At 48.1% G+C, this 22,830-nt stretch overlaps 1 protein-coding gene across 1 annotated transcript; it reads left to right on the top strand.

The window, feature by feature from the left end:
- Positions 1-1,219: 1,219 nt before the first annotated feature.
- On the top strand, positions 1,220-9,640 carry DMRT3 (doublesex and mab-3 related transcription factor 3). Its single transcript, XM_075078931.1, has 2 exons — positions 1,220-1,846; positions 8,450-9,640. The coding sequence occupies exons 1-2, from the start codon at positions 1,405-1,407 to the stop codon at positions 9,412-9,414; spliced, it is 1,407 nt and encodes a 468-aa protein (XP_074935032.1). The 5' UTR covers positions 1,220-1,404; the 3' UTR covers positions 9,415-9,640.
- The last annotated feature ends 13,190 nt before the right edge of the window (positions 9,641-22,830 follow it).

Genomic DNA, 22,830 nt, shown 5'->3' with positions numbered 1-22,830 from the left:
CCCCTAGAATGAGAAAAGTAATTAGCAAAAAGCCAAGTAGTGAAATATCACGCAAATACTTTTATAGCGCACGCGGTGCTTTTTATTCTCTCCGGCGAAATACTTTCCGATATTTAAGTCTGATTTTCTAATTACGTACCTTCGTTAAATGCTTTATTTCGCGCAGCCGTTACAGCGGAGAGGTGCCTGGGAAGAGAAGGTGAGACCGTGGGGCAGCGAAACGGGTTCAAGCCCCTGCGGCCAAGGACCGGTGCGCCGGCACATGAACGCCTGCTGTGAATTTGTTTCCACCCCGGCCGATATTCCCATACCTTCTTTCACTAATATATTATTACATTTGGATTTAAACTTCTCGCTGTCATATCGGAAATGACCCTGTTTCAGCGAGAAGCCTCCCCGCGGCCGGACATGCAGAAAATTGCCACCCCGCCGCATTAGACACACCAAGCAGGTTGCCAGCGGTCTGGCTCGCCCTGAATTGGCCGTACCTTTCGACAGTCACCGTTTGCATTTCAGTATCTGCCTTGGCGACGGAGGCAGGAGGGGCAGCGGATCGCGCGGGGGCATGGAGCTGCCCCGCTCCGCGGCGCGACCCCGAGGAGACGCGGGCGCAGCCGCTCCCGGGCAGCTTCTCGCACCTTCAAAACTTTGATAAAACTTTGGTCTTGGCCCCCCACCCCCCACCCCGCAGCGCCTGGCAGCGGGCGGTGTTACGGCAGCAGATGCACACCGTGCCGCCTCTCCTAGTGTCCTGTGGGTTTTCGGGGAGCTCCCGCGCGGGGTCCAAACGCCCCGTCTAGACTTTAAGATCCCGGCCCCGCGGGCCGGTCCAGAGCCCGGGGGAAGCCGCTCTCAGTCCCCGCTCGCCCCCAGTCCCCGTGAGCTTTGGCGGGGTGAGCCGGAAGGGGGGCGTGGGTGGGTGGCAGCAGCCCCGATCCCGGCCCGCTGGGGGACGGACCCCTTCGTCACGGCGCGGACAGCGCCGCCGCCCCCGACGGCGGGGCAGAGCCCCCACCTCTCCCTCCCAAGCCTCCTACCCTCCCTCCTCTCCCTCCCTCCCTCCCTCCCTCCTTCTTTCTCTCCCTCCACTCCCCGGGGGCGGCGGGGAAAGAGGGTGGCGGCAGGAGGCGGGCGGGGGGCGGGCGGAGGGGCGCTGGGCTCGCCGGGGCGGCGCGGGCAGCGGCAGTGTCGCTCCGGCCGGCGGCAGCGCTCTGCCCGCCGGTGCCACCGCGGCGGGCGGCGGCTACCCCCGCCGGCCCGGGGCCGGGGCCGCGCCCCCGCGGGCAGAGCCGCCCGCCTCCCCTCCGCTCCGCTCCGTTCCGCTCCTCTCCGCCGCCGCCGCGGCCTCCGCCCGCCCCCGCTGCCCTTCTCCGCCCCGGAGCCGGGCGGGCTCCTCCCGCGGGCATGAACGGCTACGGATCCCCGTACCTCTACATGGGCGGCCCGGTGTCGCAGCCGCCGCGGGCTCCGCTGCAGCGGACGCCCAAATGCGCCCGGTGCCGCAACCACGGCGTGCTGTCCTGGCTGAAGGGCCACAAGCGCTACTGTCGCTTCAAGGACTGCACCTGCGAGAAGTGCATCCTCATCATCGAACGGCAGCGGGTGATGGCCGCCCAGGTGGCGCTTCGCCGGCAGCAGGCCAACGAGAGCCTGGAAAGCCTCCTCCCGGACTCCCTGCGCGCCCTCCCGGGCCCGCCGGGCAGCGCCGAGCCCCCCGCCCCGCCGCCGGGGCCGCCGCCCTGCGCCGCGCCGCCCCGGGCCCCCGCCGAGCTGGCCGCCGCCGCCGCCGCCCTGCGCTGGGCCGCCGAGCCGCCCCCCGCGCTCCCGGGGCCGCTCCCCAAGGCAGGTGAGGCCGGGCTGGGCCACGCGGGGTCGGGGGTGGCGATGCCGGGGCCCGGGGAGGGCAGCACCTGGGCCGGGGCCCCGACGGGCGGGTTTCGGGGAATGGATGCCCGGGAGAGGGAAGGCGAGGGCTTTCTCTTCCTCCTTGTGTTCTGTCGCTCTTAAAAGTCAATGAGCTGCCCAGTGCCGGGCCCGCTCCTCAGCCGGGGAGACCAGCGCGGGGGACACACGCACACCAGCAAACGCCGCCTCTGCTACCGGCCCCACGACGCGCCCCCTGGCCCCGTCGTCTCCGGCCGGTCGGGAGCAGCCCCATGGCTTTCCGCGCCCAGGGCACGGGGCTGCGGGACCTCGTCCAGGACACGACGTCCGCGGGGGGCTTGGGGGTTTCTGCGGAACGGGGGGGCGGCGGGGGACGCGGCTTTCGGCAGGTCGGGGATGCTGACCCAGAAACCGTTGCCCGCAGCCGGCACCTTGTGAGTACGACCTACCGGTAACACACAATTCTGGAGACAAAAAGTAACGCTCCGCCGTTCCCGCCCGGTGTCCGGCCGGCAGCCGAGAGCCTCCCCCGACGGGGATGCCCGGCAGCCCGCTCCGCCGGCAAGTGGCGGCTGCGAAGGTATTTTCCCCGGTGCCCGGGCAGGGAATGGCAAACCCCGGGGGCTCTCGCATGGCTCGGCTCCTCGCGGCCCGCTGCCGGCGGGGTGCGGGACCGCTCCGAGGGCGCGAGTTGGAGCCGGCCCGACCCCGAGGCGCCCGCCGGGGTCCCGGCACGGAGCTCTGCTCCTCCAGCTCCGGGGAAGACACAATCCTGGAGCCCGGGGAGGCGGCACAGCAGGGTCCGGCGCTGTGGAGGGGTTGCCGGTGGTCTTGGACCCGCTTCCACCGCGCCAGCCCTCGCCGCCGCCTGCCCGCCCTCTGTCCCTCCCCGTCCCCCGCCATCTCCGCCCGATTCCGCCGGCCCTTCCCCAGGGCCGGGGCTTTGGGGTCCCTCCACCCTCCAAACTTCAGCCGCCGGGCAGCGGGGAGCCTCTCCGCCCCTCTTCCCCTTCCTCTTCTCCCCCGCCCCCCGCCGCTGCGGCTCTTGGCCGGGGCAGGGACGGCGCGGAGGGTGGGGGGAAAAAAGAGGGGGGAAAAAAACCCGCCTTGGCTCCTTCGAGAAAGTGAAACAAATAAACCTCCCCAGCAGGAAATAAATCTGGCGGATAGGAACGTTATTGACTTGCACGCCCAACTTTTCTTCCCCCTGATATATGAACTTCCCGGTTTAAAAGATTACTGTAATCACGGGAGGACAGTGTAAATCGAATCTGATAGCAATAACTTTTGGGGAAGGTCAGGCTCAAGTGAAATGTTACCAAGCAACAGGCATTTTGTTTGCAAAATACAATCAAAGTGTATTGATGAGAAATTCTTCCTTGCCAGCCAGTCAGCACTTTCTGCTAACAGCTTTACGGGGCGGAGGGCGGTGGAAGTAACGGGGGAGATCTTCATAAATCAAGACCCGCGGCGCCGTGCCGGCCCCCGAGGCAGGGTTGGGGGGGCCCGGGGCACCCCGGGACCGGGGGTTCCGGGGAGCAGCCCCGCTTGCACAGACCTCAGCCGCGCCCTCCCCGGCCTGCGAGTCTTACAGAAGGTCCCGTCCCCCCCCGCTTTTATGAACATGGGAATGTGTGAGGGCAAAGCGGGAAATTATCTCCTCGGAGGCTACTCCTGTCACCTGCCACCAGACGCTGTTTAACCAGCTAAGATGTTTATTTCCAACCACCCTGCCTGCTCTAAGCCGCAGGGCTTTCTCTTTCTCTTCCCTCTCCCCGCTACCTGTATTTACAACCGTCGTCAGAAAATTTGCTCCCCCAGCCCGCCCCTATTCAAACACACCTCTTCCCCCGACATTAATCTCCTAGAAGGTTTTTTTTTGTTGTTTGGTTTTGTTTGTTTGTTTTTCCCCAGTACGGAGGAGGTATATCCCAATGTACAGTAGAATCAGATCCGTTTGTTTTTATTCCTGTCAGAATGGGTAATTTCGGTAGAATTGCAAAGTTCTGTTCTGTGCAAATAATGCACCTAGAAATTGCCCCTGTTGCATCTTCCCGTGCTAAGCCGATATAATGCCTCCTCCTGACACTCAGGACCCTTCATCTGCCACATGAGAGTGTGTTACGTTACTCTGTCTTAGTAATGGTTATCAGGACTTGTAAACAATTAATATAACGCTATATTGAGTGTTTTCTTAATTTCATAGCCAGCTTCTTAATGCAACACAGCCGTCTCTGTGTTACTTTTGGGAACAGTGACTAGTCTCTTACAAAGTACCTTAGACTTTTGAAGATAGGGAAGAAAGTCTGGAGTGAAAGTAATTTAAAAAAACCCCAAACAAACAGCTAAACAAAAATAAATCCAAGCCAACCAATCAAACAAAAAAACCCACAGAAAACCCCGTAAGTTCAACCTTAGCTTTTTCTGGTTTTATGGTAGTTCCGGTATCAATCCATTCTAATAATAGAAATAGGGAAAGTAACAGAGGTTTTTGGAATCCAAGAAAATCTGTGTTACAGAAAGAGCTGTCCTAATTACCAAAGTGCAAGCTGTTTTAACAGCGTCAGCAGTGGGAATATCAAGGAAGCAAATTTGATTCCAAAGTATTAGACCGAGTTTTCCAGAGAAGTTATTAACATGAGGAGAACCGCTTCTCTCTCTCACCCGTTTTACTTTTATTTGGCCCCTTTACAATGTTTGCCTCATGATCCTTAATGTAGAAATAGGGAAGGAAAAAATGGGGTATGCATTTTTCCAAATTCGTAGCAGCTTTATTCATTAATGTAGATTTTACCGTGAACGCGCGCACGGTTCTCCCACTGTTCTGCGCTTCATGTGTATCTGTATTTGCGCTCCATCTCTGTAGATCCGGGTATGTGCCCGTCTACCGTGTGCATATGGTTTGATGAATACTCCACACCCGTTATATCGATAAGAAAACAATTTCCTTAGTTTCCTCAGGGTTGGCAAAGTGAACACTTGAATGCAGGCAACTTGAAATAGATGGTGTGGGGGAAAAAAACGCAAAACAACAAAAAAACACCAAACCAAACCAACAAAAAAAGCCCCATCAACCAAAACAAACAAACAAAACAAAAAAACGACCAAGCGACCAAACAAACACCCCAAACAAATAACAAAACCTGAAAGCAAACCACCCAAAACCCACAGACATAAAAAATATCTGAGGACGAGATTTCTTTCGTATAGCCTAGAACATTCTCGGGTGAAGCTTACGAGTGGTGTTAGCCTTTGGCTAAGAGCAGCGGGTTGCAAAATTAATATTTTTTGTGCCTGAAAATGTAGTTATTTGAGATTAATACGCGCAAGCAATATTCCTACAATTCAGTGCCCACGTAAGGACATTTCTAATGTGTCTTCCCAAGCTTTCGCTTATGTGATTGCTGCTTTGTGCCCGCTTCCCACAAGCGGGAAGCCTGATCTCGGCAATTCCCGGCGAGAGGCGGGGGCAGCCCCCGGAGCGGGCTTTCGGCTGGCCCTCCCCGCCCCGCCAGCGCCGCAGGGAAGCGGCGTGCGGATGCGGAAAAAACATCGCCAAAAGAGCACCTGCCAGGCAGGAGAGCATCGGAAACCGTCCCGGTAAGCAGGCAGCGGCCGTCCAACCAGCCTACAGCCCCGGCCTGGGGCTCCCGGGGCGTGGGGCACCGGGCGCGGAGCAGCCCCGAGGAACAGCCTGCACAGCCGGCGAGGATTGCACTCAGAAAGGCAGAGAAAAAAAAAACCAAACCACACCAAACAACAAAACCCAACCCCTCAGTGTTTACAGACCTTGTGTTAATAGCACCATTTGATTTAAATCACCGAAATATCGTTTTACGGGTCTGACCCTGTCAGTCGAACAGCCCGGTGAGATGCACCGCTGTAATCCGTGGTGTAACGAGGAGAGCGTACCTGTGCAGCCTGCTGGCGATGAAGATACAAACTTCAGTGGGATGGGGTTTCAGAATTCGAAGAAATGTTTTAGCCAAGCTTCCAAAGGATACTTTTAAATATACTGAAAACTAAACAGGTCTGAAATATCTTGAAAATAAACATTACTGAGGATCAGGGAGCGTATTAGGGAGATCTAATCTTGTTTTATATATATATATATATATATATTTACCATATGTTTGCTCCCCAGTGGTGCTTGTTGTCAGTCCGTAAAGTTACACTGGAAAAGCGCAGTGGATCTGAAATAGGATTGCCTGCATGTGGTCCATCTGGTGATGTCGGGTACCACAGCGCAATCTATTTTCGTGGAAATTAGGACTATCGTCTCCCTTAAATGCCTCTCTGGCAAGACAGGGACAGAGGTAATTAGCTGTCCTCAGACTGCCCGGTAAGCTTTCGATGTATAAATTGACCATTCACTCAGATGTGAATTATTCTTAACATCCTGTCCTTTGTAATAAGTACATCATTATGAACATGTGAAGGGATTAGGAGGGAAAGGTAGTGTGAGCCCCACGTTTTGCTTTTTTTTTCGTTTGTTTTAAAAAATGGATGAACTGTGACGAGGTCATACCAACTCCTCAGAAAGATACACGTTGCCAGTTTGCTACCAGCAAACATTTCCTGCATTCCCCTTTGGCTGCTAAGGCAGGACTGGTGCACCGAGTGTATAAAGAAGACCATATATACGTTGTCTTCTCTGGAATATACCTACATGAAGGGTCATTGCTTCTCCATTTGTGCTGGACAGAGATTGTAACCAATATAAAAATGGGTACCCAAACCGGGTTATCCTGCTAAAACAGAAAGGCGAGATCTTCAGAAGCATGTCCATATTGCTCAGCTCCACTCGCAGGCTCACCTTCTGCAGCCCAAACTATCAGCGTCGCACAGCAATGCAGGATGGCCCATCATTTCTTCCTGGCATCGCTCTCCTCATGAGGAGAAAATCCCTTTGCCACGCTGACTGTCAGGCTGTGCTCTGCCAGGGTCTCATATTTATTTATAGCTCCCGTTCTGGAGAGTACAGTGGCTTCTCGCTCAGCCCAGGTTTGCTAAGTCCCTGACGCCTTTCTCCAGGTGAGTGAACTGCACTAATACAGTTTGTCTCAAGCTGATCTGTTCAATGCTAAACTTAGCCTCCTGCATGAGGAAATGCCCTGCCCATTCCTGGGGTGAGAGGGAAGCAGGATTGCCCGTGGTGAGCAGCGAGGCTCAGCACTTGCATGCCTTTAACTTGTTGCATCTCGATAGCGCAGAGGTGGTCATTAGCACATTTTGGGAGCCTTTTCTTGCTTCTTTTAGCTTCTTTATCAAGTTGGGCTGATCACCAGGGTCTTACAAAACCAAGCAAATACATGTATTGGTTTCTGCAGGTAGTCTTTTATATACGTGTATTCAAAGGCACCGCCCTGTGCAGTTAAAGCAGGCTCTGTCAGCCGCAGCTTGGACAGCGACCCTTTCCCCACCATTGATGCTTCCCAGGGAGATCATCACTGTGCTGTACGAGGGAGGCCAGCAGAACAGCATCTTTGGGAAATGACTGTGAACAGTCTCAAGCAAATACACCCCTTTTTGTGCATAAACTGTGAAAGTTTTCAACTTTTCTTCTTCTCTTCTTTCTGACAAGCAGTCTCATTTCAAAGGTTTCCATACTGTGGCCAGGCGCTACCCAAGTGACCACAGGCTTGGGGTATCCCCATTTTTGAGTGTCCATCTGGAGACGGTGTGGTCAAGGGGCTTGTTTTCAGCCCTGTACTCAGCTTTTGCCCTTCCTAGTTGAGCACACGAAAAGCATAGGACGGGGAACAAGTGCTTAGAGGGGTTGTGGAGTCTCCATCCTTGGAATTAACTAAAGCTCAGCTGAGTGAGGATATGAGCAACCTGTTCTATATTTTTAGTTACTCCTGCTTTGAACAGGAGGTTGGACCAGATGTGTTTCAAAGGTTGTCTCCAAACCAGATTTTTCTAGGTTCTGTGCTCTAATGGGCCAAGGGAACAGCTGTGCTCCAGAATTTGGAAAAGCCTGTGAGGAAGGAACCAGTTTCTGCAGAGCCAGAACTAGCATACACTGTTTTATGTGAAGACTTCTTTAACCTTCAGCCAGTAGTCATGATGGAGTGGTTCCCCCAATGCTGTTGCACTTGCTGAGGGAATTTTGGTCTCCCGAGTGCCCTCCGATACCTTCAGCTCACAGTCAGTAAGATGGTGCTAGTGAGGGATTATGATGTGAAAGTGTGGAAGTTCCTCTAAGAAAGCTTGCACTTGGTAGGTGTGTTGCTGCCATGTAACCAGTGAAGAAGGATTGATATAGCATATTTGACACAGTAGAAAAATGGCCATTTCTTTTTTTCTTGTGCTTGGGAGGATGAGACAGATATCTATAAGGAAGCATAAAATGCCTAGATCAGGTCACATTACTCTCCTGCAGTTTTGTTCTCATGAGATGTTGCAGATAGACCTTAATTTTAGCAGGATCTCTGTCAAAAATGCTTGCTTTATTTACCCCCTTGGATTCTGCTTTGTTCACTTTAATAAGACTGTATCCTCAAATATCTGTAAAAGCTTTTGGCCTCAGTTTTTCACTAACATCTCTGCCTTCTCTTTGCAGACATGAATGAGGAGCGGTTGGGTGATGCCAGTGGAGCAGACAATGCTGAGACTTACAGTGACAAAGACACAGACCAAAGGAGTTCCCCAGACATGACTAAAGCCAAAAGTTGCTTCACCCCTGAAAGCCCTGAAATTGTTTCAGTGGATGAGGTTGGTTATGCAGTTCAGAAAAATGGTGGGAGCACAGAGAGCCGTCCAGACAGCCCCAAGTACCACCCAGAGCAGAACCACCTCCTGATAGAAGGTCCTTCTGGGACAGTTTCTTTACCTTTCAGTTTGAAAGCCAACAGACCTCCACTTGAAGTACTGAAAAAGATCTTCCCTAACCAAAAGCCAACGGTGCTGGAGTTGATCCTGAAGGGGTGTGGCGGTGATCTGGTGAGCGCTGTAGAGGTTCTCCTGTCCAGCCGGTCTTCAGTGGCCAGTGGGGAGAGAACTCCTGCAGAATCTGATGGTCTTGTTTTGCCTTCCAACGGGCACATTTTTGAACACACACTGGGTTCATACCCTATTTCCTCTTCCAAGTGGTCCGTGGGCTCAGCATTTAGGGTTCCTGACACACTGAGGTTCTCTGCTGATTCCAGTAATGTAGTGCCAAATCCTCTGGCCGTACCTTTGCAGCACCCTTTCCCTCAGCCACCACGCTACCCGCTGATGTTGAGGAACACTTTGGCAAGAAACCAGTCCAGCCCGTTCCTGCCCAACGACGTCACCCTGTGGAACACGATGACACTGCAGCAGCAGTACCAGCTCCGGTCCCAGTACGTCAGTCCGTTCTCTAGCAACTCTGCCAGCGTTTTCCGAAGCTCGCCTGTCCTTCCTTCCCGTTCGTCAGAAGATCCCAGGATCTCAATCCCTGATGATGGGTGTCCTATTGTGTCTAAGCAACCAATTTACACAGAAGATGAGTATGATGAAAGGTCTGATTCGTCAGACTCAAGAATACTCAACACATCATCTTAGACTGACATTTGAGACGTGATAGCTGAGTGATACTTGCAGCGCAGCTGAACTACTGGGCCCTAAGAGGAGGGACATGTACTCCACGAAACCCTTCCAACTGTATTAAAAAGTGACTTTGCTTGGTATTGTACTATAGCAATAAAGACATAACTTATTTAATTTCTTGCACTTCACTGGATAATGCCAAATAGCAATACTCTGGCTTTAGTGCTGAGTGTGTGTTACAAAGGAAGACTTTATGGCTATCAGTTATGGGACTCTGGAAGACTCATAATGGAGACAGAAGCCCAAGGTCTACTTTGTTCCTTAACTCAGAAAAATGGGGATGTTAAACTAGAATACTTGAATGCTGTTTTATAAGAGAGAACTCCTCAGGACATAAGAAATCAAACAAATGTAGTTCAATTGCAAATGGACTAAAATGAGAACCTTAACAATCTTATGCAAGTGATCATCCTTGCAGTGAAAGAAAAGGAAGAAGAAGGAAATATGCACATGAAACTAGCATGAGCTGCTGCTGTGCCATTTGAGCTTGGACGCTTCTCAGAGAAATAATATTAAGAGTTATTCTTTTCCCATGTCTAGGTCGAAATGTGTAGAGTCAGTGTAAAACCAATTACAGCTGTGAATTGCATGAAGTGTCTAGTGAAACGAACACAAGATTAAACATTGTCAGGTTAATGTAGCATGCTAAGGACTGTAGAAAAATAAACTAAGATGATGATCTTGGTTTATGTCATTTATACTGGGCAAATAACATTTCTGAAGATAGAGAGCTGATTAATCCTCAGCCAGGGTTAAAATGTCCAGCTCCAGAAACTGCAGTCAGGGAAGCCTCTTTTTCCAAGTCCGGGTTCTGCTTCCCAGCCTTGTAGCTTGCCACTGCAATTAAGCAAATGTTGTCATCAGGGAAGCTGAGGTGTCTTGAATATGTACTGCAGACACTTCCAAGCTCAGCTGAGTAAAGCAGAGCTTCCTAGAGTCACAGCGAGCAGAAAAAGAAGGCTCTCCCAATGCTTCAGAAGCATCTTTTTTCCTATACTGTAGAAGTAGAGAAAAGGAGATAGGATATTTCTTTAAAATAATGTTTAGCCAAATGGCAGCTTCCCTAAATCTAGAAAAGTAATGGTTTGAACAGTTTATTGCATGTTTGCATGCATTGATTACACTGCATATCTTATGTGTGTCAGAGTAACATTAGGAATTGCTTCTCACAAGGAATGCCACTAAATTAATTGTCCACTTTGAAGTTTGTTAAGGTTTAAGTGCCGTTTTTTTCAACTGTTCACAAGTGACTGCATCTACTTGACAGTTGGCTTTTCCAAAACACACCTCTGAATGTAGATGAAATGGCTGTGAGACCTACCAGGTGTCTGGATCCCCACACCTCAAGATCAGTTGCGGCTGCCCTGAAGTTGGACTCTAAAGCAGATGAGCCTGAAAAATGTAATATGTATCAGACACGTTATCTGGTGTAATTGCTGATACAAATGCCTGTGTTCTCATTTGGCGTTTCATATTTTGTAAGGTTTATGCACCCAGTAAGTCTTGCATTTTATAAAGGTACTGAATATGCACAAAAAGGGGATACCCTTAGGGGATAAATGAACAGAAAGATACTTTTTCTTGCATAATTTTCCAACCTGTTCAGAAAAGCAATTTGTTGATAATGCTACAGAGCAAAGACATAAAGGCAGGGAGAGGAAGGAAAGAAAATAAATAGCTTCACTTATGGACATGTAAGTGTGAAAACAACTGGAATTTTCATAAAAGAATTACAGTTTTGTACTGACAGATTTTCCTGTACTCACACTGCACTTGTAAACAAATTCATCTTCTAGCCACTCTAGAGAGAAAAGTAATAGGCAAAGTAAGCTTGATCTTGCAAACAGCAAGGGATGAGGTAGGGAAATGGTGTGCTCCAACATCATGGAGAAATTAAATGTCAAAGGCTTGATAAGAGCACATAGGTTCAGGAACTCCGGCTTTGAGCTCGCGCACGCACCAAGCAGATTTCCCTTCAGCAGAAACCTTTGCATAGGCATTCCTGTACATTGAATGAATTTTTTTTTTTTTTTTTTTGCTACAGTGGGCAAATCATCTCCAGCAGAAAGACCAGACAGTGGCACCTGCGACAGCTCATAGTGACCTTACACTACAAGCCTTTGGGTTTTCAGAGAACGTAATTTTTGCATCTTGGAATTGGGAAATATCTTTCAAAGAAAGGTGACCCTTGGCTAAACTGGAGTGAAATGTTGTCACTCTAAATACTTGTGGTGAAAAATACAGATTTGGCAGTATGTTTTTTTTTGTTTGTTTTTTTTTTTTTTTAATTATCTTTCTTTTGATAGACTGTTTTCTGAAAAAACAAAGAAGTTAAAATAATCCTGTGTTATAAAGCACCTTTTGACTCAATCCACAATTAATTTTTTTTTTAAATAAAGTAAACCTAAATGTGCTAAAAAAAAAAAAAAAAAGCAAGTTCTGATGTTGAAAAACATTTTTTGTTTGACCACACTATATTTTGGCTAACCAGAAGATTAGTTTTTTAAAAAATATGGATTGGCCTGCAACGATACCTTTGAGAAATTACTTTATTCACCAGCCGTATTTTCAAGGCTGTCACTACAGGCAAATAGAGTGTTTACCTTCTCGCCACCACCTGGCAAGGATCCCTTGGCGTGTTGGCAGCACCTCTTTCTGCCCGCACAGTGCTGGGAGCTGTTCCTCAGACCCTGGCCGTGCTGGTGGGAGGTGCCCACCCACTCCCACCCTCGCAGCGAGGGCAACCGAGGGGCGAGGGAGCCCCTTTACTGCAGGAGCCCCGGGGGCCCCGTCCAGCCGGGCCCGCGGCGGCCACCCCAGAGCTGGCGGACCCCGCTGGGGCTCAGGCCGTGCTTTCACCGGGTCGGTGGCAGCTGTGGCACCGCGGCTGGCAGAGGCAGGGCTGTGCCCTGAGCCTGCAGGGCGCCCGCGGCCGTGCAGCGCCCTTTCCCACGGCTCCGCGGTCCGGGGAAAGGGCTGCGGCTACGGCACCACAACCCTGCGTTTTCCAGCTCCATCTTGTGGTAAAAAAGGGTATTTCCGTGTCGGAGCAAATACTTCATGCTGTGGAAGAGAGAAGACGTGCGAGTGAGGAGGTGGGAGGAGTGAGGAGGGGTAAAGCTGGAGGCAACGATGTTCAGAAATCCACAGCGGAAAAAATGAATGTAAGCATCAGGAAAGATGGCTTGAGCCTGGTGAGGTCTCTTCTGAAGCCCAGAAACCAAGGGTCTTTTCTGGGGGGAGGTGTGTGCTAGAACAGCTGTGACTTGGAGCAAGCAAGCTTCCTTCTGCCCTCTGCACAGCTCCAGCTCCTGGTTGAGCAGCTGCCCCAATGCCTCTCTGGAGTGCCGCAGGGCCGCTTTTCCTCCTGTCAGGCAGGTGATTTCACTGTCAACTCTCCGTGGGTGCACACAAAACCAACAGGCAATGCCATGGGAAGCTGTCCCTGCCCATGGCTCTGCTCGCCATCAGCAGTGGTGCAGGCCCAGCAGAGGCCAAAGCAGTGCACTCTGCAGAGGCTGGCTGCTGCCCCAGAGCATGCTGCTTAATCCCTGCTCGTTAACCTCTGGTTGTGACAAGGTGGAAAAGGCCAACGATGATGTAAACCATAACAGTAATAATTTCTCCCTCAGAGGAGTGCTGTGGAGAGTTCTAGTGTGATGCTCTTTCTGCAGCAGCTCACATACTTGCAGATAAGGGAAGAGTCAGGGTGCAGGGTAACCACTGTCCTGCCCCAAATTCCTCCCTGCCTTGCCTTCGCTGGAGGTTGTGCCGTTCCCCCCGGCGGTCCCTGACTTGACCTCCTTATGGCCCTGAAGGGCCACCCCTATAACATTTGTTGGATGCTTGGTGAACAGGCTCACCTCACGTTTGTGCTGACACCTTTGAAAAATGACTTTGATTCTCTCAGTATACTGTTTCAGTGATTCATTCTTTATGTGCATTTACTCAGTGGACGTGAGTGGGGAAATAAGATTGATGCTAAATTTATATGTTAATTTTAATATTGAAGCTATCCTGTATTTGAAGAATAAGATCAATTCTTCAATTTCATTTCTTACGTGATATTGCATATTGTCATTACTGGAAAATAAAATTATTTCTGAATGCATACTATCCAAACTTCAATTTTAGTGGACATATAACTCTGAAGCATCATTCTTCTCCCTTTCCTATAACAACTAACTTAATACAGTATTTTAACATTCTTGTACTAGTCTGCCACTGGAAGATAACAAAGGCAAGTCTTTTCACCCTAAATGGCATTTTGTTAATGTACTACCTGCAGCATTCTGCAGTGTCATAGGCAGATTTGGTGCATGTCTCTGCAACTCCCCAAAGGCTGTTGCATGTATGATACAACAGGAATCTCAGTTAAAAGTTGTGTCCCTTGCTATAGACTAATTCCATTCATTTCCACAATAGCATGCCTGTGCTTGGGAGCCACAGCTATACGCCTAGCATGCCTGTGCACAGGACGAATCCTGACCTTAAGTAGAGGATCAAATGCTTAGAGCACTACCAGGAAGCAGATCTTATAGATGGATACAGAGCATCACATGCACACAAAGATTTGGCACCTGCAGAGGTAGATGTACTTTAAGGAGGCTGCTGCCAAAGACCAGGCTCTCCTGAAGCTGCAACAGAAATAAAATATTTACAGCATCTTTGGGACTGTGGTTTACTACTTTTTTTTTGTCTTTGCAAACAGTGCAGGAGATTAAGCTGAGGGATGGATAGCAGGAATCTTTGTAAGATCACGTCCTTGCTCTGCCCTATAACCTGAGGAAGATCACATTGGTCAGTCTAAATTTCAGGTGTCTCTTGTTCCCTCTCCATGAGATAACTGCTACAAGGATTTAATGGTTATTATCTGAAAATTCTTTAAAAAAAGCCCTTTAAGTGCTCTGTAAATATGAGAGCAGAGCATAGTATTTACTAAAGCATGTAGTATAAGATTTTGTTTCCATTTTTTTCTCTCCCAGAGAGAGAGAGGCTACAGCTTTTTAATAGCTGAACAGTGCCTGCTTTCAGCAAGAGAGTTCCCCTGAAAAGCTAAGGTCAGGATAGACCAGAGATAATCAAGTCAGCCACTGTCATACAATGGCTAAAAGTTGTGAGATGTAAGGTAAACACTGCTTGGGTTCTTTCCATCTGTCACACTTCTGAGCCTATAGACTTCATACATTCCAAATTTATCCTCTGTGACACCCAGATAAAACTAGAACTCCTGTGATAAAATTGTACTAATTGCTGTTCTTTTCCCTAAAGGCAGTGAATATATGAGTCAGAAAAAGTTTGGGGAAAAGTGAGAAAGCTCAACTTAAGACAAAAGAAAGTCTGTTCTTTCTTCTAAGCTTCTATGGACCTACTTGTGGGGATCAGGCAGTGGGGTCTGCAGGCTTGGGAGGAGCTGGTCTCCTCCTGGACTCTGTGGCAGGAGGTGAGCATGCACTGGCACTTCTCCCAGCAGTATGCATCTCAGCTTCTGCAGCCCCCTCGGGAGTGTGTGTGTGCGTTGCAGGAGAAAGGCAGTGAGCGGTTGCGTACTGTGGCAGCAGCGTGATTGTGAAGGCACTTGTGCTAACTAATGGAAGAAGTTACTTTCCTGCTTTGTTGCATGTGGTGAAGCTCAAACCCCCTTTCAAAAATAATCTTTCTTTGGAGCCCTGTCACCCTGCCTTGTCTGCACATTGCTGAGATTCCTTCTTGCCACAGCGGATATAAACTGGAAAGAGTGAGATAAAACTCAACACATACAGAGGAATATAAAAGAGACGCTGGAATACACAGAAATGCAGAGAGGCATGCTTTCTGTTACTTGACAAATCTAGACATGTTTATCATTTATGAGGGCTACACATGACTGATGTGACAAGGGATGTAGAAGCAGTCCTGATGGGGCATTACACTTGAGGAAGTGCTGCAGTAAAAATGTAGGTTCCTGTTCCTCTGCTTCTGCATGTAAATCTCTTGGCTCACTCACTAGGAGCAGGCTCCTGGAGGGTGCTCCAAGCTGTTCATGTGGCACAACTAGCACGTTCCTTGGGAACAAAAAAGTTCTCACCTTGAACCTGCCTTGTGCCCCAGTAAAATAAAGGCAATGCTTAAGGTCTGGTACTGCTACATAATGTACATATTGAAAAGCAACACATTTTCAAGAAGAACAGTTCCTAAGCGACAGAAAATTATTCTGCATGTCTTCATACTTCCTGAAAAACCCTTTTCAGGAAACTTTGACACCCTTCATAGATTTGGCCCAATGCACAGCTAGCTGTTAGGTTTTAAATTAGTACACTTACGATTAACCACGTGTAAGTCACAAATTTTCTTCCTTGCTCATTCCTCTGTGATTTCTTTCTTTTTTTTTTTTTTCCCTAAAAGTCTGCAGAGGTATAAAGAAGAGGAACATTTGGTCACATGTATTTTCCTTATTTTAGGTCCATTGCCATAATCAGGGACAGGGGGCAGAGTGGAGGAGAAGTGATTTTGAATTTTTTGTTGAAATGTGAATACTTCAAAACGTTCTTGATAATATTTCTGAGGGTGCAAAGTGAGGAGGGGATTAGTTCCTCTTACCCACATATACCTCCTTCCGTCACTGCATTCTCTGTGAGCCAGTGAGAATTGGATTGTATTTGGGATTGCTTTGCAAAACTTCAAAACAAGGAACGAGGGAGAAGATATTTTCTGACCTTCAATGGCTTCTGCATGGCGGTGCTTTCCCAGGTCCAAGCCTGCACTACCAGCGTCTATGAACATGTTGCTGTTGCCTTGCAAAGGGAACAGAGGAGTCAGGAGGTAAGAGCAGATGGTCCCATGGCCTGGCTGTGCTCGCTCCTCCCTCCTCCCCCGGAAAGTTCACTGCGTGAAGTTTTAGCAGACTTGTGTGATGTATGGATATGGAAAGCTATGACTAATTCCCCAGGTGATCGGTATATATTTAACATCTGAAATCTCAAGCAAATGTCCCGCTTGTTGAATTACTGTCTGGCATTTATGTATTTCCTGATTTGGCCATCACTGCTGGCTGCTGTTTTTACAGATTTTCACTTTTTCTGCTATCCTGTTGGTCTGGCAATAGGAGAAATAACTGTGGTTGTGGGTGTGGTGAGAGGCAATACAATCACCGCCATCCTGCTTGTAGTGGCTGTAGTCTGACTCCTCACCTCCTTTACAGCACCACTTCTGCAGTTTTTACATGCCTTCTGATGCCTGAAAACACAGGCCGACACCTAGTTACTGTGACCTGGTTTTAATTAATCTGCAACCAATTAAAATTACTCCCTGAAGTAACTTCGGTTGCTTTTTTGTTTCACCAGCACCCCAAAAAAAATCACTGCTGCTGAAGAACTGGTTTGCGACTCCAGTCCTTCAGCCCAGGGCTCCCTCCTCTTCCTTAAATTGGCAAAGTACGAGTGCAGGCAAAAATGTGAACTGTGTGTACAAGATATTTGAGAGCTCCTTGGGAAATGGGCTATATTTTCCCCTTCCAAATGTCTGGAATTGCAACTGTCTTTGAATGCATCCTTGAGCCAAGCTTAGAGGAGAAAAAGTCAGTCACAAACGACTGTAACATATATTATTCAAACATATATCTAAAGTAAATGCTGTCTTGCACAACTTGACCTGGACATCAAAGGCACGGCCTTGTCTTCACATAAAATAAGGCAGTTTGGCGGTATTTCAGCCAAGTACTGGATGGATTTGTAAGAGCTGAGGAGTGATATTTCATTCTAGAGGGGAACCAGGTAGAAAGCGACTTTATAACCCCGGACACCCCCCCCCGCCAGATTCCTTCCTTCTAGCCGATGGCCCCACCTAGTGTCAGCACGTCCACAGCGCGGCCCACCCGCCGCCCCCTCCGGCGCGATAGCCCGCCCTCGACCCTGCCACCCGCCGCCTCGCTCGCGCTCGATGACGTTACAGCTGGGTGACGTTATAGGATGACGTTAAAACGAACTGGGATGGGTCTGTCCTTCTCTAAGTCTGCGTGGCCCTGGGAGCTCGGCCCCGGGTGGATTTGGGGTCTGCTTCGGGAGTCAGCTCAGAGGAGCAGAGCAGCGAGGCAGGGGTCACCAGGAATCCCTCTTCCTTGCCGTGAGCACCTGTTTTTGCAAACCTGAAGGCAGGTATGAGGCCGCACCGCAGGCACTGGCCTATCAGCGTTCGCTGCCCTTTCACTGGCAGCGCTGAGCTTCCACTGCATGGTGGGGAAGTCAAACCAGGCACAAATCTGAAGCTCTGGTTACTAGACCAGCTGTTTCACCAAGGGAGGCCTCTGGGGAGGCAGATGTTCCTAGGTGGTCAGCATCAGTGGCCCCCCATGGCTGAGCTTCAGTCCTTCCAGTGCTGGCTTGGCAGGGCAGCAAGCACTGTCATGTAATCACTGCACCTACACGAGGGGGCACAGCGAATGCACACGAAAACCTCCCGTGTGCAAGGTGATGGCTGCTTTGCAGAGTCTCAAGGATGCATCAGTGCAGGCTGTGCACAGAAAACCAACCTCTCCCGGCACCAGCACTTCCAGCACAACTGTCCTATGTTCACCAGCCTTCACGGTTCCCGGTGTGAAGAAAATAAATGGCTCTTGCAACACACGCTGAAAATCAATAAATGAGGATGGCAGCGTCAGGTTTTGCTGATTGAAAACAGTTGGTGCTGTGAACTCCTGGAAGAAGTACTCCGTAACACTGAGCTGCCAAATGTTGCTCCCAGTTGTGTTGCTAGCTAGATTCACTGTTTGGAGTGATATAAAATGCATTACAGTGGTCAAAGGCATGGGTGATTACAGGTAGGTGCTCTGTTGAAAGACAGGCAAGTCTTTTGGCAGCACATAAAATAAACCAGGCAGTTCTCAGGTAGCAACACAGAAAGAACCTTAGACTATGTGCCGTCTTCATAATTTGTAAGCAATTTCCCCATCATTCGTGCTGGGATAGCAACTTGGTGGAGATGTGGCCTTTACCCCTGACTTTCCTGTCACGCCTGAATGTAGTTCATATCTGTGCCTGCGGTTTTATCCAGGAGTGACCTCAGCAGAGAAAGCCACTTCTCTAAGCAAGTGAGTGGAGGCACCTGCAATCAGCTGATGTCACCTCCCTGCCCAAAAGAAGCTAGTTAGCTGGCTTCTTGAAGAGGAACAGGCAGTTTGATGTGCTCTTTGTACAATAATGGTGTAGACCTTTAGTGTACTAATAAATTAAGTCTTGTGCTACAGCTTTTTCTTGTAGCACTCCAGTTGCCTTCCTTCTTACTTAGCCCTACAGAAATTCCTATGTAAGCTAATGTAACCTGTGAGGCTGCAAGTGTTCAGAAGGTTGTCAAGGAGGCCATTTCAACAGGTTAAGGTCAAGAAAGATGTCATCACATGCTACTACATTTCAAACACTACAAGGAATTCTTCATTAGTGACAAATTTAAAGGTTTGTATTGCAATACTACCTTAATCTTGCGCAGGATCAACAACTACAGGGGTGGTGATGATGATGATAATGAAGAACATGAAGGTGAAGGAAGAAGAGGAGAAGGAGAAGCGAAGCCAAAGGTGAAAGCAGGGCTGAATCAGGATAGGATTTTCCCTCCACAATAAGGGGATCCTGTATGGTGAATGGAGAATGGAGATAGGAGTAAATAAAGTCCTTGGGTTCGATCCTTGGGTTCAGTTTTCATTGATGAAATGAAGCAAATCAAAGGACAGGTCCAAACTGTGCTGCCTTGGGGATTCTGGGATTCTACATATGAATCAGTATTATCTGCTAGCTGGAGATACTGGCAGCTTTTGCACTGAGGCGGAGGTAGGTTTGGTGTCACATTTGACCTAAGGCCCAGGCTCTTGTACTGTATTTTGGTTCTGCTCCATATAATGTTTCAAGTTCCTCAAGAAACAAGCTGCATATTTCTTATTTTCTAAGGCAGTCTTTGGGTTTTTTTTTTTTCATTAAAATGTTAGTTGCTTCTTACTAGCCTTTCCAGATATGTGACCCCAAATTCCCAAGGTAGCTTTTGAGCAGATCCTCAGGGACTTATACTTTGCATTCTCAGTGTATTGGGCCATTCTTGGCACAGATGTTTCACTGTAGACAAGAAAATTAACTCATAACCAAACAAAAACAGATTGTTAACACCATTATCATGCACGCAGACACATAACCTTTAATAATGACATTGGAACACAGCTGCAGTGGGAACTACCAAAGCCACCAAACTCCATCTAGTGGGAGAAAATCAGGAACAAAACAAACAAAAAGATGCAGTATGGTCCACTCGCTTATGCATTCACCTGGCATGCATATGCTATGCACACACATACAGCTTCACTTTGAACTCCCTTTCACAAAAAGTCAAAGATGTCAAAGGTATTTTGTTTATCCTGTTTGACTGTGAAAGGGGGCCCAACAAAATAAAGGAGGAATACCTGAGGAAGCCATATGCCAAACCTTGGCTTGTCAAGTGTCTCAGGGTTTCAATACACTTGATATTGCCTTTTTGCCTTATCATTCAAGAGACTTATTCTTTTTCTCAGCTTATACAATGTATGTTGTCAAACCTTTTTTTTTTGTCACTATGCATGGAATGGTGACAGCAGGGGAAATTTAACTAGTGTCTGATCAGTCCAGAGACATCTGGCAATGTCTGTGGTCTGTGATATACGTGGGTGATGTGTATGCCCTTTTAACTGAGGTCCTGTTGTGCTGGATTGCTAGCTGCTAACTCTTTTTCAGTATGAAGACGCAGGCCCTTTTCCTAGTTACGTCTGTCTTGGAGCACTGCTGTGGACACTCTTTATCTTGACCTCTCGTGGTTACTGTCAATACTAGATTGTTTCAGTGTGCTTTATCAGAGGATGGACTGTTAATCTGCCTGGAAAGTGAAGCTGGTGCCAAACACAGCACTTAGTTTTACATTCCCAGATGGCAAACATTTTGTAGTCACAACAAAATGTCCGTTTTAATACCTGGTGTATCTAGTGGAATTAGGAGTTTCCTATGGTATCTCTCCATGCCAAACAGAGTTACAAATCTGTGTTATGTCCTGTCTTTGGAGCAGCCCTCTTGATCGGCTTGAAATTAATCCTCTGTGCCTTAAAAATATCCTAACTGTCCTGCTATTTGGGACATGCTAAGGTCTTGATTTTGAAGTGAGGGAGAGGTAAAGTTGGTTTGGTTTGCTGGTGGGGTGATTTCTGGTTTCTGAAGAGCTGCTTTTTCTGTTTTCTTTAGTACATATGGGCAAGGTGCCTGCTTTAAAAAGCCTACCTCCCTGTTTGCTATTTCTAATCGTAGAGCTGAATAGGTTAGTATGAAACAGTATGTCACCCCCCATGTCAAAATTAGCCTTTATGTTTAGAAGTATACATATTAATACAAGTTGTAGAAATCCAGTTTAGGCACTGCTGCTCTTGGTTGTGGACTTCTGATGCTAGATGTGCTTGGGTTTAAATATCATGCTGAATGTCTTGGGTCCACAGGAGCAAATGCAGTCATGCTACCCAACGCACGTTACAGTACAATCAGGAATGTAAGCTTTGACATAGCCAGTGGATGCCACAAGTGCTGGTACCGTGAGCCAGGAGGGGATTGAGAATTTTGCAGTGGAAGACAAGTAGTACAGGGATGGGCTAAAGCTGTCAGGACAGGAACAACTAGGAGTTAGTCTGGACTCTCTGTGACCCTTTTTCTCTCTTATAAATGATAGCATCTGGTGAAGTAGGATGTAAGGAAAATCAGTGGCATTTGATTATATGCTCTACTTCTAACTGCCTCTGTGTCTGGAGTGAGTGTAGAGATCACCCTGCCCAGAGGCAGGCAGCTGTGGGAGCATTTCGTGTACATCTCTCTTCAGCTAAGCCCTCTGTTCAAAAAGCACAGGAAATTCCCATTGCCACCACTCTTCTTCTGAGTCCTGTTGTTACTTTAGATACTGAAGGACAAGATTCAGCTAGTTCAGTAACCTTCCTGTAATTATGGGAAGACTATGCATTGGGATATTTTTTCCCCCATTGAAGCAATTAATGTCATGCACTTTGACAAATCATTAGTGTTGGGAGAGGTGGCACTAATGTCTAATGTTTCTGGTCTGATTTGCTCTGGCTCATGTGCTTTATCTTTAGGGCATTGACAGTAAAGGATGCTCACAGCAGTCTGCTCTGGCCTTGCTGCCTTATTCTAGGGACTTGAACCTTTTGTGTGATGACTCAAGATATCAATGTTTTGACCAGGAGTCTCTGTGGAGAAGCTCATTGCCTGTCTCCAGTGTGCAAGAATCTGGGGAGCAAGAAGTGATGAAAATAGCTGTAGGTTTGTTTTCTAATATCATATTTGTTTCCTTTTCAGTACGTCCAAAAAGTTCTTTTTCTGTGTAGAGCTACTTTGCTTTGGTTTGTTTTGTGTCTGAGTGGGAGCTTTATTTTACTGAATGACTGCATTGCTTTATGTTTGCCTTGTTCTGAGGTCTTTGGCTGACCTAGACCCATCAAAACAACATTGCATTACAGTGAAGTGAGTTCACCATGTAACACTTTTCAGTGGTGCTTATAAAACGAAGACTAAACCAAGGACACTAATACCTTGGATGTGGCCTCAAGTGAATTTCCTTATGGAGTTCACTGCTGAGTGTGGTGTTTTCTGATTTTCCCATTAACAATAACATTTTTTGGAACACATCCTCTTTCTTGTTCAGTAGTGATATTGCGCTAATGTACAACACAGAGTGAAGTTTATGTTACCAAAATTCATCCCTCAACATGAGTGTCAGTAGGCTAATATTGTTGTATGGATTTTGTGGAGGACTCTAATGCAGATTGTTTTTCCACAAGAAGCTTTTCTGAAAATTTTCCTTCATGCTGCTTAAAGTATTTATGTTCACACGAAATAAATCCCCTCACCTGTAAGTAAAAGAGTTTCTTCATAAAAGGTGGCCTGTTCTCAAACTGTCTTTCCGGTGCCCTGATTTCTGGCTCTCTGTCACTTCCCTGTAATAAAGCTGGTGCTTTATAATGCTCAAGGAACCCTAAAGGATAGTGTTGTGTTTATGGCTGAGCATGGTTTGCTCTGGTAAAAGTTCTGATCCTCTGTCTTGGGCAACTGAAAATAAAACACTGGAAAATGTAATAAACAGATGTTCTGCCTGCCACAGGAGTTCCCAACTTCTGCAGTATTTATAACTCAGAATTGTCCCTTTCTTCATATGATCAAGGGTGTTTTTTTTTTTTTTATTAGAGATGTGCCAAGCCATAAAGACTATTTCAGCCTCTTTAGCTGTGCCTGTTACCTTTACATGTGAGAAGCAGGAAATGACTGCAGAGCACAGCATCCTGCAAAGGATTACGATTGGACTTTCCTGCTTGTATTTTGGCATTGCTCAGAGGCT

The sequence above is a fragment of the Phalacrocorax aristotelis genome, chromosome Z (genome assembly GCF_949628215.1).
Source record: "Phalacrocorax aristotelis chromosome Z, bGulAri2.1, whole genome shotgun sequence".
NCBI lineage: Eukaryota > Metazoa > Chordata > Aves > Suliformes > Phalacrocoracidae > Phalacrocorax > Phalacrocorax aristotelis.
Note: the sequence above shows the minus strand (reverse complement) of the source record. Positions and strands in the feature narration are given on the sequence as shown.